General features: G+C 46.6%; 1 protein-coding gene across 3 annotated transcripts in view; it reads left to right on the forward strand.

Annotated features, from left to right (window-relative positions):
• MINDY4 (MINDY lysine 48 deubiquitinase 4) overlaps positions 1 to 19888 on the forward strand; it is a 120145-nt gene that overhangs the window by 38261 nt on the left and 61996 nt on the right. For all 3 annotated transcript variants that reach the window (XM_070369492.1, XM_005889141.2, XM_070369494.1), the window contains one exon: positions 16996 to 17054. In XM_070369492.1, coding sequence (XP_070225593.1) covers positions 16996 to 17054 — 59 coding nt within the window. The remainder of the gene's footprint in view (positions 1 to 16995; positions 17055 to 19888) is intronic.

Below are 19888 nucleotides of genomic sequence, written 5' to 3' on the forward strand. Positions count from 1 at the left end.
GTTAGGTGGTGGTGGTTTTGTCTTTTTTTTAACTAGTTAGAGCTATACTTCAGGAAGATTAGCCTGGGGGCGCTGCAGGACTGAGAAGGGTGACCGGGAGCAGGAGCCTGACATAGAAGATGTGGTGGGCACTGACCCAACTGTACAGAGGGGCGAGGAGCAGGGGATCTGGGAGGAGAGTCCTTGGGACTTGGCATGCAGGGAGGTTGTAGGCCTGGAGGGCCCAGAAGGCCGGGCATGCAGACGGCAGGGAGAGGGGACTCGACGGGGGAGCACTGGGTCAGGAAGCGGAGGAGGAGGCTGTTCCTGGAGTGTCCAGTGGGGCTGTTGTTTCCACAGTCAGGAGTGAGGCAGAAACACAGTTCTGAGAGGTTGAGAGAAGGGTGTCTGGGACGGGCTGAGAGCTGAAGTCCTTAGAGGGGGTGGTCATGTCCAAGGGTCTAGGATAAAGGTGCCAAGGTCAGAGCCCTGCAGTGGGAGAGGCACATGTTTGGTGTGGTAAGCAAGAGGAGCGGTCGGAGTGGAGAAGGATTCCAGAGGTGAGGGAGGAGAGGGTCTGCAGGAAGCAGGAGGTGTGGGCAGCTTCGAGCCCTTGGCTGGGAATTTGGGAAGGTCACTGGGACTGGTGATGGAGTGGCTTTGGAGAGAGCACTTTCAGTAGGGACTGGGGACAGGACGTCTCCTGCAACGGGGTGAGGACACACAGGGGGACACGGGGCTTTTTCAAAGAAGTTAGAGGGGATGGGAAGGTAGGGACAGGACGGCCGTTCAAAAGGGGAGAGGGTTAGGGAGCAGAGTCTTTGTCTCCAGGACGGGAGAGATGTGAGCGCGTCTGTAAGCCAAGGGCTGGGTGCCAGCAGCAGAGGGGAGAGGCTGATGGTTCACAGAGACCCCAAAGAGGCAGGAAGCGCGTGCTGGGGCAGGCTGGGAGTGGGCAGCGGCCACAAGAGTCAGATTAATTTTCTGCCACGCTCCACGATGATAATTGATGTCCATAATGACGGGCCCGGGGCATTACAAGTTCCCAGAGTACCTTTGAAATCCTCAGTGAAAGAGCCAATTCTGCTCAGCAGTTTTTGGGTTCTTTGAAATGTATCCCAATTAAGCAAAGCTTTGTTAAGTTACGGAGGACTGCTGTTTGGGAAACATAGCATTTTATTGTATTCTGAGACTGTGCAATGGGGCTCTCCATCTATGATATATTTGGCAACTCAGCATGGTGGATTGAAAGGGCCCAAGATTTAGAACTGGACAGACCTACCTCTTACTAACAGGGTGACCTCGAGCACAGTGTGTGTGTGTGTGTGTGTGTGTGTTTGTTTAAAAAAAATCGTTACAACTTCATTTCTTCATCTAAAAAATGGGATGAGGTACCTACTTTTATGTTTATGTTATTTTTATATTGTGAAGAGTCAGCGAAATAACGTATGTAAAATGTTGGGCTTACAATAATTAATAAATACCTATGTTCTTGCCTACTGTTTAGTTACCCCAAATGCCCTGTGTCTCAAATGGATGGACACATTCCTGAATAAATGGGCATTTTGTAAGAAAGGGATGGGAAGTGAGAGATTAGAGGCAGATTATGCACGATGGTGATGGTCAAAGAGGAATGTTCAGCCCTGTTGTGTGGGTCGCAGTAGAGGACGCTGCGGCTCAGAGTGTGGGCTGGGGTCCCAGACCCGGGCTTAGGGCAGTCCCTGCTCTATAGGGGGTGGCCACCCCGTGTACTGAGGGCCCAGGGGAGGTGCGTATACACCATTCTGTTTTCCAGAAGCTCTCCCGAGGCCAGGCCTGGACAGTGGGCTGGCACAGTGAACTGCCCTTGCTTGGCCCACACAGCTGTGGTCCCTGCTCTCAAGGCTGCTGCTCAGGGCCCTAGGCTTCATTAGATTCTGTAAGGGAGTGAACAGCAACAGGAAGTCCATGATGGAGGTTGGAGCTCCTATCAGTGATGTTTCCTTTGGTCCCAGTTCACTTTGGCCTTCTCCCTTCTTATTTTGAATAAGGAGGAAAAATGGAGCAAACTCAAAAAGTCACTGATGGAAACCAAACCAAAAAGGACTCTGATGCTGGGAAAGATTGAGGGCGGGAGGAGAAGGGGGCCACAGAGGATGAGATGGTTGGATAGCATCACTGACTTGATGGGCATGAGTTTGAGCAACTCCAGGAGATAGGGAAGGACAGGGAAGCCTGGCATGCTGCAGTCCATGGGGTTGCAAAGAGTCAGATATGACTTAGCAACTGAACAACAGCAACAGCTCATCTGAGGACTGGAGACTCTTTTGCAAGGCGGCCTCATTTTTTTACTCACCTCCTCATGGAGCAATGACACATTGAGTGTTCCTGTTCCAGAAGCTACTATGCAGAGGGCAGATGAACTTATAAGGACATTTCAACAAGTGTCTAGGAACCAGTGCCAGAAGCTGCCAAGGAAATCCATCCACACCACTCTACAACCCAGAGCCTCACCTCCCACAGTGTATTAAAAGAAGAAAAGAGAAGTTGAAAGTATCCATGTTAGACAAAACCCCAAAACAGATCTGGCCTATTAAAGACGTCATGACTAATTTATGATTCTTTTTAAAGAAAATAACTCCAAAAGGATAGACTTATCAGATGCAGAAATCTGGGAGAGCTTAAACAAAGATCCTGGTTTTAAAAAGTGTTGTCATACAAATAAACCCCATGTGGATTTTGCAGGAGACTGTTCTTGTTCTTACAAATTAAGGCTATAGTAACATCTGCAACTTGCTTTCAGACAGTCCAGCAAAAAAAAAAAAAATGTGTGCGTATGCGTGTGTGTTTGGAGAGAGAGAGGGAGATGGAGAGAGGGAAAGCAAATACCGCAAAATATCAACAATTTGTCACTGTTAGTGAAGCGTATACTGATGTTATTGTATTCATTCTTTCAATTTTCCCGTAGGTTTAACATTTTTCAAAATAAAAAGGGAAAATATATATGGAACAAATAGGAAAAATGAATGGTCAGTAGGATCTATTTTTTATCTCTCAGTAAAGATCACGAAGAATGTAATAGGGTCATTAAATGCTGGAATCTGGGTGAGGTGATAGTATAGACCCCAAAGGCGAGCCCAGGAGCCACTGAGGGAACGCCCTAACTCAGCCTCTTCTTGTTTTATGTGGGCACCCTCAAGTCCTTTGATCTCCAAGGAACCAGTGACTGTGACAGAAGCGAGAACTTGAATGTGTTTTGCGGATGCACAAAAAGCAGCCTTCATTGGTGTTGTCCTGGGGGGCACTGGGAAGCCCACTCTTACCTCCCTTCTCACATCCATCTTCCCCCACCCACGCTGCTGGGCCTGGAGTCTGCACGCCCACAGTACAAGCTGGCCGCATCTTCCCTGTCCAGACATTCTGGATGTTTTCTCGAAACTCACAATCCTTTGATTACACCCACACCATGAGGCTCAACATGACATTTCCAACAGGAGACTGCCCGACGTGGGTCCAGCTGCTTCATCTGGTTTTTCTATTTGTCCTGGAAAAGGCTCCAGATACATTTGGTCAACGCTCTTCCTGTTGGCCGTGCTCTGGGACCATTTCTCACCCACGCAGTCCAGCAGAGGCTGCAGTCTGTAAGTCCCTGCACGTCCACCCTGCTGGGGGCCAGGTCACCCCTGCAGAAGGGCGTGGCTGCCTGGAGAAGCAGGACTCCGGAGGGTTTTGCAGGGCGTGTGTTTTCAGTCTCCTGCGTGGTATGTTATTCACGTTTAGATCCCTAGAAACCAAGGGAGCCAGAACCTTGCCAAAGGGCTTCTTCATTCCACTTCTGCAGAAGTTTCATTATCAAGGAGAAAAGAGAATGTGCTGCTTTGATTTTTTTTTCCTTCTTGCAAACTCTCACAGAATATTGTTACTGCATAAGGATCTGAGAAGGAATACTTGCTCTGTGCTAAAATCCAAAGCCTGTACTTCCTGACTTCTGTGTGAGGAGGGTCCTTTGCACCCCCTACTTTGGGGCTCGTGGAAAGTTCCAGCACAGATTCCCCACCTTTGAGCAGCTGTGTTTATCAGCGTCCCAGCTCCCACTGAATGCCCATACCTCCCAGGTTCTCCACCTGTGAGCCCCCCATGATGAGTTCCTGGGAATCCTCCTGGGAGGCAGGGGTGGGAACCCCAAGAGGGGTTAGCAAGGGCTGTCACACTCTTGTTGGTACCTGAGGACCCTCACCCCCCATGTCAAGTTCAGACACTGCCTGGAGAGGCACAGGGAGGCGGCCGAGCTGGCTGAGGGACATGGCTAATTTTAGTCCAAGGTGTGCATGTCCTGATGGGGACTGGCTCACCTAGGGAAATCCCACAGCTCTCCAGTTTTGTGTGTTTGAGTGGTGTAATGCTCTAAGTTTGCAAAGCTCCCTTGGATCTAAAGCAGCGTCCCTTTCTCCTTTTTCTAAGAAAGACCCATGAAATAATAAGTCTTCTGTGTTTTTGGAGTAGGTCAAAATTTCCTGGAGATTCCTTTTGTGTGTGTGTGTGATGGGACAGCGTGCGGTGGAAGAAAGAGGGGCTCCAGGAGCCAGTCTTGGCTGGGTACAGAACTCTCTGTATGAACTTGGACAAGACAAGCACAGGGTGCCTGGGGTGGAGGAGACGCTGGGCATCTATTGGTAGGATGGGTCATCTCTGGGTGGGAATTCATGGATGAGCAAAATACAAACAAAAATGCCAAAACAAACTGCCTGGAATCAGGTTCAGATCCAGACGTTGTGGGCCTGAAACTTACACAGTTTGGGTGTCTCTTGAAGATAAAGAACTTACACCTACCACATGTTTGCAAATCTGACAAAAATAGAAGACTGTGCCAACACTAGGGCCTCGTGACAGGGCCCGTGCAAGAGGATCCCTGAAGCTTAAGTCCCATTAACTTCATGGTAAATCAGACACATTACTTTGCCAACAAACGTCTGTCTAGTCAAAGCTATGGTTTTTCCAATAGTCATGTATGGATGTGAGAGTTGGACTTTAAAGAAACCTGAGCACCGAAAAACTGATGCTTTTGAACTCTGGTGTTGGAGAAGAATCTTGAAAGTCCCTTGAGAGACTCTTGCAGACTCTTGAGAGACTGCGAGGAGATCAAACCAGTCCATGCTAAAGGAAATCAGCCCTGAATATTCATTGGAAAGACTGATGCTGAAGCTGAAACTCCAATACTTTGGCCACCTGGTGCGAAGAACTGACTCATTGGAAAAGACCCTGATGCTGGGAAAGATTGAAACCAGGAGGAGAAGGGGATGACAGAAGATGAGACGGTTGGATGGCATCACGGACTCAATGGACATGAGTTTGAGCAAGCTCCAGGAGTTGGTGACGGACAGGGAAGCCTGGTGAGCTGCAATCCATGGGGTCGCAAAGAGTCGGACATGAGTGAGCGACTGAACTGAACTGAAATCAGATACTCTTCAGGTTGTTATTATTATTTAGTTTTCTTGCTAAGTAAGAACATTAGAACAATTCTGTAAAATTTAAATATATATCCAATCTTGAAAGAAAAGTCCCAGCTTTGAAATGAACAAATTAAGCCTAAGGAAAGATTTACTGTATTGTTACCTATGGCCCCCATTTGGTCATAGACTTGTGTGCCAGGGACTGGTCTGTGTTGGAATATTTCTGACTTTCCAAAGCTCAGTGTCCTCATTTTTGAAAATAGGGCTAAAACGTCCCTTTGCTGCTTCCCTGCAGCAAAGCTGCTTGTGAGAAATAAATAAAAAAACTGGATGCTTGGGGCTGGTGCACTGGGACGACCCAGAGGGATGGTATGGGGAGGGAGGAGGGAGGAGGGTTCAGGACGGGGAACACATGTATACCTGTGGCGGATTCATTTCGATATTTGGCAAAACTAATACAATATTGTAAAGTTTAAAAATAAAATAAACTTTAAAAAAATAATAAAAAGTAAAACAAAAAACAAAAAACTGTGCTTTCAAAGTGCTTGGTAAAGTAGAAATAAGCACCCAGATAAACACTTCTTATTGTAAGGACAAAAATTAGAACCCTTAGATTGTCACAGAAAGGACAGTGGAAGCTCAGGGCATGGGAGGATTCATCCACATCTGCTTGGAGAAAGACAAGAGCTTCAGAAAAAAGGTGTTATTCAAGTGTACACCTCCTCGCCTTTTCAAAAAGTAAGTGAACCCCAGTTTCTTTATTTTCAAATTGATATGAAGTTAACCTTGGACCCAGACAGTATTGTTTCAAACTTGCTGCTTTAGGCGCTTTTATTAATGCTTAATGCAGGGAAACGTTTTCTGAGTTCAAAATGAAAATATTTCACCCCAGAAGTTTTTTTAAGCCACCCTTTGGCTTATTTTATCAAACAGAGCTCAAGTGGGTTTAACATTTAATGGGACTCGGAAAAAGTCCCATTTTCATTGGGACGGCTCCTTCCCGGGGTGTGTTGTCCTTTATTTGGACAGTAAAGAGCAATCGTGGTGCCAAAAAGCAGCTTCTCCTAGCAGCTAAGTAAACATCTCGGCACAGCTTTCCAATCCACGATGGAGACCAGCGGCAACTCTTATGTAATGCCTTTCAGACACACTTTGGAACCTTCCCTTTTATAACTCCAAGTGTGACTTTGGACTTCCTGGGACAGGGCCAAGGCTGTAGAGGCAATCCTTTCCATCCTGGGCTGTCACGGGAGACTTGGGGAGGACGGGGCCGGGGGAATCTTTGTCTCTGACAGAATCATCCCCTTAGGTCTTCACTCCACTGTCGGGAGCCCTAATCAGACAGCCTTAGTGATCCCACCTGCTGGGTGTGCAGGCTGGGGCTCCTGGTGGGAGGGGGCGAGGCTCCTGTTGTGGGCCAGGTACCACCTCATGCCTCTCGCTCCAGCCCTGGTGATTGGGCTCTTCCAGCATCCCACAGGGTCTTCCCAGGTGGCTCAGAGGTAAAGAACCTGCCTGCCAATGCAGGAAACACGGATTTGCTCTCTGGGTCGGGAAGATCCCCTGGAGAAGGAAATGGCAATCCACTCTGGTATTCTTGCCTGGAGAATCAATCCCATGAACAAAGGAGCCTGGAGGGCTGTAGTCCATGGGATCGCAAAAATTAAACAACAACAACAAGCGTTCCACAATGGCTGGGCTTGGCTGAGCCACACAGCCACGTGCTGGTGGGCGGAGGGGAGGAGGTGAGACGAAGGGGAAGGAGGATCGTGGGCTGGCAGCATTCTGCCTGGTGAGCTGCACAGTGCGGGTGGTGAATGAGTGATTACTCAGTGATCTGGCCGCATCCCAGAGCTGTACTCCAGGTAGACCACTTGTCCTTCAAGAGGATATTTTTCTTTCCCTGGAGCCACCTCCTCTCTACCCACGTTTTCATTGCCTGTTGAGCAATGCCTGCTGCTCGGCACCAGTCACCTTGTGGAGCTGAGTTCAGCCACACCCAGGAAACTGCAGCCTGCGAGAAGGGCAGAAAGATAGGAGTTGGGAGAGCCACAAATCCTGCTAGTGTGCATTCATTAAGGGGAGAGCGACCACCCTGACCCAGTGCATTTTGGGTCTTTAGAAAACACAGTTGGTGCCTCCAACATCCAACATGGGATAGATGAAAATGAACTGTGGTGAGAGTCTGGAGCCTAAAGTTCTGTTTTTGGCTTTGCCCCCTACGCAGGGGTTCTAGGTATTAGTAAAAGCTCTCCCTCCCCTTCCCACCCCTGACAGAGTGGCAGGATTAGATTAGATGGTCTGAGTTAGCGTTTCCAACCCTTACAGAGGCATGAGCCTTATCTGGGTGAGGCTTCCCTGGTAAAGAATTCAAACGATAGAGAATCTGCCTGTAATGCGGGAGACCTCGGTTCAATCCCTGGGTCTGGAATATCCCCTGGACAAGGCACTGGCTACTCCGGTCACCCCCTCAGCTTCCAGAGGGAGCATCCGTTGAATACTAGCTGTATGCCAAGGCCTTGTGCCAAATTGGGAGAATAACATGAAGGAAGGTCACAGCTAGTACAGTTTTGTTTTGCGAATTGTGTGCCCTTGAGGAACCCTCCTAGTTTGATGCTTTGGTGACCCGGGGTAAATTTCTTCTCTGTTCCGGGAATGTGCCAGAATCCAGCCCAGCTCAGGAAGGGAGAATTGTCAGACTTGGTTTTGGATCTTGCTCTGGCTCTGCACGCTTCTGGCCAAGGGTGTGTGTGCCAGAGCCTGTGGGGAGGGGTGCACACAGAAAGATAGTTGAACTGAGAGATCTTCACCCCCAAAGAACAATGGTTCAGGAGGTGAGAGTACGTGTGTTCTCTCCAGCTCAATGGGCCAAGCCGATGGCTTTTCCAGGAGGATGCAGGGTCATTGGGGACCCCCCTCCCAGTCCGTTCTCACCAGGCGATCCCTATCTTTGTCCCACCTTTGTCCAGCCCGGATGAGAGAGTCTTGGGTATGCAGCCCAATTCCCAATTAAAGTCATTCACTCGTTTCAGGAAGATAATTTATTTGGGCTGAATTGTTAAGGCAGATTGCTTTCACAGTATCCAAGCAGAGTGCTTTCTCACAGGAAATGTCAGACCAGGCAGTTCTAGTCAGGTTTTCCACATCCGTAAGAGAAAAGAGAGGGGAAAAAAAAAAAAAAGATTCCTTTCATATGTTGAAGGTCAACAGTTGGAGAACTGACAACTGCCGGGTATAAAACTGAGATGTGTACACATGATGACTTCTTGATAACCCAGCCCTTGATGAGACCTCCTGTTCTTTGACGGCTTAATTTTAAAAACGCCTGTGGATGTGGCGGCCCAGGAAGGTGGAGCTCTTCCCGAGGCTGGGACGTGGATCCCCCGGGCTGAGCACCCGGAAGGTGGAGACACTGGCGGAGCCCTCTTTCTTACTCCAGAGCACGGTTTCCTCATCTGTAAGCACAAAGGTTATGCCAGGTGACTATCCAAATGCCTTCCAAGTCTAACTCACCGTGATTCTGCACCTTGGGCCTTCTTCTGGGGGAACTTGGCTGAGCCTCTCTGGGAAGCCAGAGAGAAACGGAGAACAGGAAAATCGAAAGAAGAAATCTTTTCTTCTATGGAGAACTTTTTTTTTAAAGTTCTTTTTTTATATTAGCTTGCCCTCAGGGATCCCTCTCACTTAAGGCTAACCCCTTCTGAAGTTCAGTCTTTAATAAAAGCCTTTAAGGCCAGGGCTGTGCAGAGTCACTGTTGGGAGGACCGGAATACCGGAGTGGGTAGCCTTTCCCTTCTCCAGGGGATCTTCCCAGCCCAGGGATCAAAACCAGGTCTCCTGCATTGCAGGCGGATTCTTAACAAGAGGTGGTGGTTACACAGATTTGTGAATGCGTTATATGCCACTGGATTGTTCTCTTTAAAATGGCTATTTTTTTTTTAAAGAAGAAAACAAAGAAAGTAAAAGTATGGCAAAAGGAAAGTGTAAAATATAAAAGGACAAATAACTTCAAGTATATCAATAATTATATTAAAGATGAACAAATTAAACTCGCCAGTTAAAAGACAAAGACACTCAAATCAATTTTTAAAATTAGCACCATGGTATTTCATACAATACATGTGGAGAGAAGGAGAACAACTAAGCACAGGGAAACGGGGAAATAATATATCACTTGCATGCCAACCATGTAAAAGCTAATGTAGCTAAACGCTATTAGATAAAAATCAAAATAGGATAAAAAACATTATGAGTGATAAACCTACTTGTTACAGAATAACAAAAGGAGGAATTCGACATGAAAATTTAGCCCAACATGAACCTCTGTGAAATGGTTAATAATTGTCCTGCCTCAAACATTTGTGGTGAGAACTCAAGTTAATACATCAAGTGCTGAGAATAGTGTCTGGCGAAGTAATTGCTATGTGTTAGCTGAAGTCCATGGGGTCGCTAAGAGTCAGACATGACTGAATGACTTCACTTTCACTTTTCACTTTCATGCATTGGGGAAGGAAATGGCAGCCCACTCCAGTGTTCTTGCCTGGAGAATCCCAGGGACGGGGGAGCCTGGTGGGATTCCGTCTATGGGGTCGCACAGAGTCAGACACGACTGAAGCGACTTAGCAGCAGCAGCAGCAGCAGCTGAGATGACTTAAAAGTTTTCAGTTAGTATCTCCACTCCCTCAAAAAAATGCAAGGATTTTAGAAAGCTTTAATTTGGATCATTTCCCCCTCCCAGGTTCCCTGTTTCTTACTGTCTAGTATTATCCCTTTGTTTTCAAAAACTTTCTCTAGATTAGTTGTTGTTGCCAGCTCTCATTTAGGTTTATCCAAATGTTCACAGATTTCTGTTCTGCCATTGCTTGCATCCTGCTCTTTCCCTCTGGGTTCAATTTTCTTCTTCTGCAGTTAGTCTCTTAGTGGTTCATTCAGTGAAGGTCTGTGATGGTTCACATTTTTAGTCTTTGTCTGAAAATGTTTTCATTTTGTCCTTACCTTTAATATTTTTAATACTAAAGATGTTTTTTTGTTAAAGTAACTGCTGTGTCTAGATAATCTACCTTTCTCTAAGGTTATTCTCATTGTCTTTAGTGTTCTGGTCGTTTCAAGATGACGTGTCTAGGTGTGCATTTTCTTACACGTGTACTGTTTGAAATTTATTATGTTTCTCTGAGGATTCATGTCTGGTATATTCTTAGCAATTATCTTTTTAATAATTTCCCCTCTCATATTCTCTTTATCCTTTCTTTCTGGAACTCCTTTTATTTTTTTTAGCTAATTTGTTTTTTGGCTGCACCACGCAGCAAGTGGGATCTTAGGTCCCCAACCAGGGACTGAACTTGTGCCCCTGCAGTGGAGGTATAGAGTCTTAACCACTGTACCACCAGGGAAGTCCTTGGATCTCCTTTTAGATGTATATTAGGCTTAAAATTTTTCCCTGCATGTCTCTTATTTGTTCTTTCATATATTTGATCTCTGAGCTGCATTCTGAATAAATGTCATCTCATTGTTCCTAGTGAATTTATTATCTCTTCACTGTATCTAATCTCCTTTATTAAGTTTTCCAACAGTTTTCCCCCAACTTTAAAAATGTTCTAACCCATAAAAAAGTTGAAAGAATAGTACATGCAACCTACCTTCTGTAATTCTAAGATTTTTTTGGATTTGTTTTCTCTCTCCTCTACTTCCGTCGTCCACAAATACTTTTTATGGTTGATTTGAAACTAAAATTCAGATATTAAGGCTCAGTTTGCACCTCCTAAGGACAAGAATATAACCATAGCACCAGTATCACAACCAAGAAATTTCAGTAACATCCACTAATGTAAAGCCCATGATCAAATTTCTCTCAAATGGCTTCAAAGTGTTCTTTGGGCTTTAGTTTTTCAACCCAGGATCCATTTAAGGTTCACTTGTATTTGGTTCCACTGTATAATCATAAGGGATTTGATTTAGGTCATACCTGAATGGTCTAGTGGTTTTCCCTACTTTCTTCAATTTAAGTCTGAATTTGGCAATAAGGAGTTCATGGTCTGAGCCACAGTCAGCTCCTGGTCTTGTTTTTGCTGACTGTATAGAGCTTCTCCATCTTTGGCTGCAAAGAATATAATCAATCTTATTTCGGTGTTGACCATCTGGTGATGTCCAAGTCTTCTCTTGTGTTGTTGGAAGAGGGTGTTTGTTATGACCAGTGCATTTTCTTGGCAAAACTCTATTAGTCTTTGCCCTGCTTCATTCCGTATTGAGGCCTGGCGTGCTGCGATTCATGGGGTCACAAAGAGTCGGACACGACTGAGTGACTGATCTGATCTGTATTTGGTTGCCATGTCTCTCTGATGTCTTTCAGTCTCAAATAATTTCGCTCTCGTCTCATAGAATGACCACATTCTAGACATGTCTGTTTCATTATTGGGTTTATGTTAGACAGTTTTGGTTAAGGACAATACTTACGTGATGCTGTGTACCTCCCATTGCTTCATGTCAGGAGCACGTGATGTAAGTATTTTTGGTGATGCGATGCTAAGTTGTGTCAGCCCTCTAGGGTTTCTGCCAATCTCTCTGTTACCATAAAGGCAACCTTCCCCTTTGGAATTAATAAAGACCCTGTAACTTTTAGACCATGTGAATATTCTGTGCCTCAAAAACCTCTTAACCTGTGGTTTGAATATCCATTGATATTAGAAATGTAAAAAATGGCGATTTCCTAATTTTTGTCATTTTATCATTCATTTACTAGGTGGCATGTTTCATGGAGAAGAGCTTTCTGTTACCTGTCCCTGCCCCTCCTTCCTCCTCTATTAGCAGACTCATGGATTTAAAACAAAATATGTGTTTATATGGTATTATCCATCACCATCATTGTATGCCCCAAGTTTTCTCATTTTTCATGACCATATTTGCTTGTCAGAGCAGCGCATCCTTTTCTCATAGTGTCTGTTTCTTTTTGTACAATTTCCATTCCTTTGTAAAATGTTCCCCTATTCTCTCTAATTACAGCCTCTTTTAGATTGCTGTTCTGTTATCTCAAGTCCTTGAGAGTCCTACTTGTTGTGTCCATTGACTTTCACTTATGGTGGATCATCTCATATATTTAACAGGGTTTTTGTTTGTTTGTTTGTTTTAAGCATATTTTTAGTTGGGACTTAAAAAAAAAAAATCTCTCTCTGTCCTGGGGAAGCTAGATTGTAGAGCTCTTACTTGCTTTGTAGAAATGTCTCTCCAGATAATTTTACATTGCTTCAGTGAGGTGTGCTGAGAAATTTTATGTAAATTTCTTATATCCTGGATTCTTGTGCAACATGTTGTTGTGTTAGTCGCTTGTCCAACTCTTTGCAATCCCATGTTCTATCCATGGAATTCTCTAGGCAAGAACACTGGAGTGGGTTGCCATTGCCTTCACCAGGGGATCTTCCTGACCCAGGGATTGAACCAACGTCTCCTGCATTGCAGGCAGATTCTTTACCATCTGAGCTACCAGGGAAGCAACATGAGTGGGATCAATTCACACTGGGTTCAGGGTTTTGATCAAATAGACTATATAGTAAGTGATCAATGTCTTTCCTCTCATGGGACAGCTTTCCTTTGTAATCATAACTAGTTTAGTCAAGTATCCAGTACTAAACACAGGGGAAAGAACAGCTCCTCGTCTGTTTTTATGCCAAGAGCTGGTGAACTATTCTGAGTGTTCGGTGCAAAAGCAGTTGAACATCTTAAAGAATAGCACAAGCCGGGTATATCAGTCCTCTCAGCCCGCCCACCTGGTCATGTTCCACAGCTGTGCTCAGGCTTTCTCCAAGGTATAGCTGAGGCATCTGATGCCCGCAGAGGTGGGTGTCTTGCCTAGGGGCACTCAGAGTTGGGGGATCAAGGGCAAAAACTCTGGTCTCTGAGTGGCTCTTTCTACCCACCCAAGACCCAGTTATCCAGGGACTGAGTCCTGGCTCTGTGTAACCCTGAATACCTGCAGGGCCCTAGCCTTTGCCCCTCCTAGGGGTGGGGTGTAGAGCCCACAGAGGGTCTTGGCTGGAAAACGGAGGCCTTGGTCCCAGCAGGCAAGTGGGTGTTTCCAGCCTGGCTCCCCTAGATTTATTAGATGCACACTTTGACACATGACTCTAGGTTATCTGTACAATCGCATTTTGAAAAAGTGTTTTGAATCCTTGATTTATCTTTTTGTCGTTGTTGCTCATAATAGTTTTCACTCAAAGGCAAGAACATGCTTTTAAACTGACCTTTTCAACTGTGTAATGCTTGGGCCACAAAGGGACACATGAAAGGAACAATAGCACATTCCCTAAGTGTGAGCATGACTGAAGTCTCCTCTGGTGAAGAGATTTATGGGAAGCAGCGCACAGCATCTGAGCCGGACTCTCGTGGCTGATGGATGGCCTCAGGGTGGAAGTCTCATGACCGGGAAGAGGCCCAGCTGTACCCTGCACAGCGGGAACATCATCCCTGCCCTCTCCCCGCGGCTCCTGCCAGTCTGCGTGCTCCTGCGGCTTCGCCCTGGGGAGCCAAGGGGACCACTTGGGAGGTGTAGGTTTTGTCTTCTGGTCCACAGGCAGCCATGGAGAGTTCTGGGCAGGGAAAGGAAGCATCAAATACAAGAAAGAGCAGAACAGCATTTGGAGCCAGCGGCCTGGGTTTGAGCCCTGGTCTGGCACCTCTAAGTTGAGTGACCTATGTGAGCCGCCTAGCTTGTGTGAGGGTCATTCTGGTATTTGGCACCCATTTTTGGAGCAGCGACTAGGTGCTGCTCAAAAATGGACACAGGACACAGGACACGGAGGCCATCAAGAGAATCCTGCAGTCCAGTGCTCCTCCTTGGTGTTTCTCTCTCTGTACGTATTAGTTTCCCATGGCTGCTCCAGCAAATCACCCAGTAATTTAGTGGCTTAAAGCAACATGAATTTATTGTCTTGCTGTTCTGGAAGACTGAAGTCTGAAATCAGTTCCACTGTGCTAAAGCCAAGGTGTTGGCAGGGCTAGCTGTTTAACAGCTAGAATCTGTTTCCTTGCCTTTTTCCGCTCCTCATGGCCACCCTCATTTCTTGGCTTGTGGCCCCTTCCTCTATCTTGAAAGTGCATCATTTCAACCTCTGTTTCCATTATCATCCTACCTGTTCTCTGCTGTGTCCGATCTCTTTTTCCCTCCCTCTTATAAGGACACTTGTGAGTAGGTTGGCCCCATCTGGATAATCCAGGATGCTTTCTTCCATTTCAAGATCTTTAATCTCTTTGGCAAGTTTTTTTTTGCCATATCAGTTACCATTTTCTGTTTCCAGGGATTAGGATGTGAACGTCTTTGGGGGCATTATTATATCATTATTCAGCCTACCATGCCATGTCATATTGTAATTTGCGTCTATTTATTGTACACAGCTGGGTCTCAATGGGGCAGGGAGACAGACCTACTGGATAACTGCCACACGCTGGCTAGATGACTGAGTGAAGAAATGAATAAACGCACGCTTTGGAGCTGAGAAGAAGGTAGCATTCCAACTGGGCTGAAAAGGACGAGTGTGAGTTTGCCAAAAGATATTTGAATGGGAATGAACAGCTTGTGAAAAGGTGTAGAGGCATGGGCTGAGAAGTTAGCATGGAGGACATGCAGGTGGAGCGGGAGGGTGTAGAGGGAGGTGGTGCTGGGGTGGTAGGTGGCCAGGTCACGGGCAGCCCTGCGCACTCACTAATGGGCTTGGGTTTTGTTTTATGAGGAAACAGTATATGTCGTGTTTGCTGCCATTATCTTTGGCATTGTCAACCATGAATTGGAACTTAGCGTGGGTGCTTGGCATCTAATTCTACAAGGATTAAATCGTGTGCTGCTGCAGCTGCTGACTTATAACACCTCCCCTAAAGGAGTTCAGGAGAAAGGGTGAGGCACTCTGTGCTCTGAGAAACTGGCAGGACAGGTCTTTAGATAGTTAGATATTCTCAGGGTGGAGTTTATGAACCCAATTCTTGTCAGACTTTCTTTATAGAAAGATGCCTTTGACACTTGTGAAGAGGTAGGGCCAGCACCAAGTAGGGCATCACCCTGGGGTCAGGAAACCAGTTAGAGGGCTGTGAGAATGTTCTGGGTGACAGACGAAGAGGCAGAGAGCAGAGATCGGTACCAGAGAGATGTTGGCAGTGGGATGTGCCAGAGGCATCTTTACTCCTGATATTTTCAGCTCAAAATGGTTCAAGGTGGCTCTTACAGGCCATCTAGCACCTGCACCCAAGTCCTTGCTTTTCAGACTGGGACACAGGCGCAGCAAGGAGAGGGCCCTTTGCCTTAGTATACAGGTGAAATAGTGACAGAGGGGATAGAAGAAGTGGGACTTTGGTCCTTGTCTTCCCTTGCAGCGTGGGTGGTGGGGGAGAGGTGGGGTCGGCGGAGGTGTCTGAGAAAGCACAGTTCTCCATTGCTGGGGACTGTCGCGGGGCACAGCCTCTCTTTTAACCACCCACCCCCACCTCCTTCTGCTGCCCCTCCATGCCTTAGATCTTCTTTCCAAGTTGACTTGTTCTTTCACCATTCCCAAGAAGGCTTGCAGAACCCTGGTAGCATAGGAATTTTGTGGTTTCGAATTGAGGAAAGTGGGCTTGGCGGAGTGGAGGAGGACACGGAAGGCTTAGGGCTGCCTGGGAGGAAGGGGGAGGCGCTCTGTATTCCAGCACCAGAGACAGGAACCCTGGGGTCCGAAGCGATACATGCGGGGGAATTCAGTACTGTGCGTCCTCCGTGGTCTTCCACTCACGCCCCTTCATACGTCTTCAGGAGGAAGCCAATTCAATAGAACCTACTGTGGCAAGATTACAATTGTTACTTCAATCATATCTTATCCTGCAAGGATGTTGGAGGAAAATACATTTCAATGCTACGTTCAAAAGAGCTGTCATTTTTAACATAGTAAATGGAGTTTTCAAGAGGGTGATGTAATGTTGTTATTTTTTAATACATTTAAAAAAAATGATGTTACTTTAGTTCAGATGAAGCATGCTGAAGGAAAAGAAAATCTAAAGAGAGCTGAAATACAGGTGGGCTGTTTAAAGAAAGCTCTGTGTGCACATCCGTAAATCTACTAGTCAGAATCACAGAAGGTATTCTGTCTGGTGCATTCTAGAGATTTCTGAGAAACGGCTGCTGGTAGCTTCACAAGAAAGCTGGGAGAAAGGAAACCAAAAAAAAATGAGATAAGAAAATCTGTGCAGTGATCGCAGGAACCTGATTCGCGTGTGTGCGTGTGTGCCTGTGCACGTGCAAGCGTTTCCCAGCAGTGCTACAGTGGCATCAGCAAAAGAGCCTGCGTTCAGTTCTTGGCAAGTGTCAAACTACAGGGTCTCTAATCCTGCGCTGGCTGGGGTGTGCTTGTGTGTGTACACAACGGAAAAGCGCCCCAGAAGTGATCTGATCCCATCTGACATGGAGGGAGGGAGAGTGCTGGTACACGGCACACACAGAGCGGTAGGGCCGGGTCTGGAGAGGAGCTCCCTCCTGGAGGCCCAGCCAGTGCTCCTCCCATTCTTCTCTGTTGTTTGCATTTCTCTGGTATTCTTCTATGGTACATTGACATTTCCCTTTATTTTTTTTTTCCTCTAGGAAAAATCAGTTGTCAGTGTCCAACAAGCTCGAGGGTGATCTGGATGTGCTGCAGCTTGGTAGGTACCCTGGGGCCTCTGTGCTTGCCCCACAGGGTCCAGCGGTCTTCATTTGGTCTGTCTGGGAGGTAGTGGGTGGTGGGGCTTTCTGCTGGCTGGGACAGGGCTCCTTTTCTCCCACCTGGCCTTGGGAAGGAGGGTCTGGCCCAGAGAGTAGAGCAGGTTTCTCTCTTTTTTGGTTGATGTCCAAATCCATCTTCCACTGCCTGTCTCACCTGGAGAAATATAGAAATCTACACTTCTAGATCTACACTGGGGGAGAGGGGGCAGAGTAGCATTTTCTGCATTTAGGGGTTCTTTTAGGGTTTCTCAGAACCTATAGAAGTCTCTAGAAGACAGTGCTTATCAAAATATTAGTATGTCTCTGCTTGAAGAAGCCCATCCTTTAAAAGTTTTTACCCACATATCCTTGGGGCTTCCCTGGTGGCTCAGATGGTAAAGAATCTTCCTGCAATGCAGGAGACCTGGGTTCAATCCCTGGGTTTGGGAGATCCCCTGGAGAAGGGAAAGGCTACCCACTCCAATATTCTGGCCTGGAGAATTCCATGGGCAGAGGAGCCCGGGGAGCCATAGTCCATTGGGTTGCAAAGAGTTGTACACGACTTTGTGACTAACACACACCACCTCAGTTCAGTTCAGTTGCTCAGTCATGTCCGACTCTTTGCGACCCAATGAATTGCAGCATGCCAGGCCTCCCTGTCCATCACCAACTCCCGGAGTTCACTCAAACCCACATCCATCGAGTTGGTGACGCCATCCAGCCATCTCATCCTCCGTCGTCCCCTTTTCCTCCTGCCCCCAGTCCCTCACAGCATCGGAGTCTTTTCCAATGAGTCAGCTCTTCGCATGAGGTGGCCAAAGTACTGGAGTTTCAGCTTTAGCATCAGTCCTTCCAAAGAACACCCAGGACTGATCTCCTTTAGAATGGACTGGTTGGATCTCTTTGGAGTCCAAGGGACTCTCAAGAGTCTTCTCCAACACCACAGTTCAAAAGCATCAATTCTTCGGCACTCAGCCTTCTTAACAGTCCAACTCTCACATCCATACATGACCTCAGGAAAAACCATAGCCTTGACTAGACGGACCTTTGTTGGAAAAGTAATGTCTCTGCTTTTCAATATGCTATCTAGGTTGGTCATAACTTTCCTTCCAAGGAGTAAGTGTCTTTTAATTGCATGGCTGCAATCACCATCTGCAGTGATTTTGGAGCCCAAAAAAATAAAGTCTGACACTGTTTCCACTGTTTCCCCATCTATTTCCCATGAAGTGATGGGACCAGATGCCATGATCTTAGGTTTCTGAATGTTGAGCTTTAAGCCAACTTTTCCACTCTCCTCTTTCACTTTCATCAAGAGCCTTTTTAGTTCCTCTTCTCTTTCTGCCATAAGGGTGGTGTCATCTGCATATCTGAGGTTATTGATATTTCTCCTGGCAATCTTGATTCCAGCTTGTGCTTCCTCCAGCCCAGCGTTTCTCATGATGTACTCTGCATATAAGTTAAATAAGCAGGGTGACAATATACAGCCTTGATGTACTCCTTTTCCTATTTGGAACCAGTCTGTTTTTCCATGTCCAGTTCTAACTGTTGCTTCCTGACCTGCATACCGGTTTCTCAAGAGGCAGGTCAGGTGGTCTGGTATTCCCATCTCTTTCAGAATTTTCCACAGTGTATAGTGATCCAGACAGTCAAAGGCTTTGACATAGTCAATAACGCAGAAATAAATGTTTTTCTGGAACTCTCTTGCTTTTTCGATGATCCAGCGGATGTTGGTAATTTGATCTCTGGTTCCTCTGCCTTTTCTAAAACCAGCTTGAACATCTGGAAGTTCACGGTTCACCACCTCACTGAGGTGTAAAACACGAATCGTGAGGTGCGTCAGCTCATGCCCTTCCACCTGCGTGTGCATCTGTGTACCTCCTCTGTAGGATCTAGCCAGGAACTTGTCCATCCACTCTTTCTCTTTGAAGCCACGTTTTTCCCTCTTTCTGGAATTCTGTATCCCTCCAAGACTAATATGTTTGCAGGCCTTGGCAAAAGCCAGGAATAGAATAAAGGATGACAACCAAGGACCAGACATGAAAGGACGAGGCTTGAGTGCCATTGACCTTTGCTGTTCTCCTGGAAGCTGGCAATGTATTGATACCTTTTGGACCATTTTGGCATGCAAGAGCTGGGAGCTACTCACATCCTTTTCCTCTCCTTTTAAGCACTGCCTTTTACATGAAGGAAGAAAGCAGCTTGCCCTTTAGAAGTGACTGGCGTGAGACAGGCTGTCTGACGGTTTGCTTTGATGAAGTTGAAAGGCAGGGACTGGGCTCCGAGTGATGGAAGCAGGGGTTTGTTTATTCTACTTTGTTTTCTTCAGAGGTGACCGTTCCTCACAGGGATGGCCGGTGGGATCGTTGGCCCACCCAGGAAGGGGCAGATTTCACTGGGCACACGGCTGTGCAGAGTGAAGCATGGAGCCAGAAAACGCTGGCATCTGAAACCTCTCTGTAAAGCGTTCTAAGGTTTTCTAATGAAAGCCACTCCTGTCTGGATGTAAAGTGAAGCGGTTCCCGGCCCTCAGAACCCAGAGGGCTTCTGCTGGGAGGAAGGCTTTTAGCAATTCTCTCAGAACCCAGCTCTTTGAAGTGTGTGTACTTTTCCAGAGGGAGGCCAGCCTCTCTTTGCTGGTGGCTCAGCTAACGATTTAGAGAAGGACACTGAGATAAAAGATCAGAGGTCCAGAGCCCTCTCATGGAACCCAGTTACCCTGAGAGAGTGGAGAAGTTTGGGGTGGGAGAATCAGAAACAAGGAATGCAGGTTGTTTAGAGGGACAGCCTTCCCTTC

The sequence above is a fragment of the Bos mutus genome, chromosome 4 (genome assembly GCF_027580195.1).
Source record: "Bos mutus isolate GX-2022 chromosome 4, NWIPB_WYAK_1.1, whole genome shotgun sequence".
In the NCBI taxonomy this organism is placed as follows: domain Eukaryota; kingdom Metazoa; phylum Chordata; class Mammalia; order Artiodactyla; family Bovidae; genus Bos; species Bos mutus.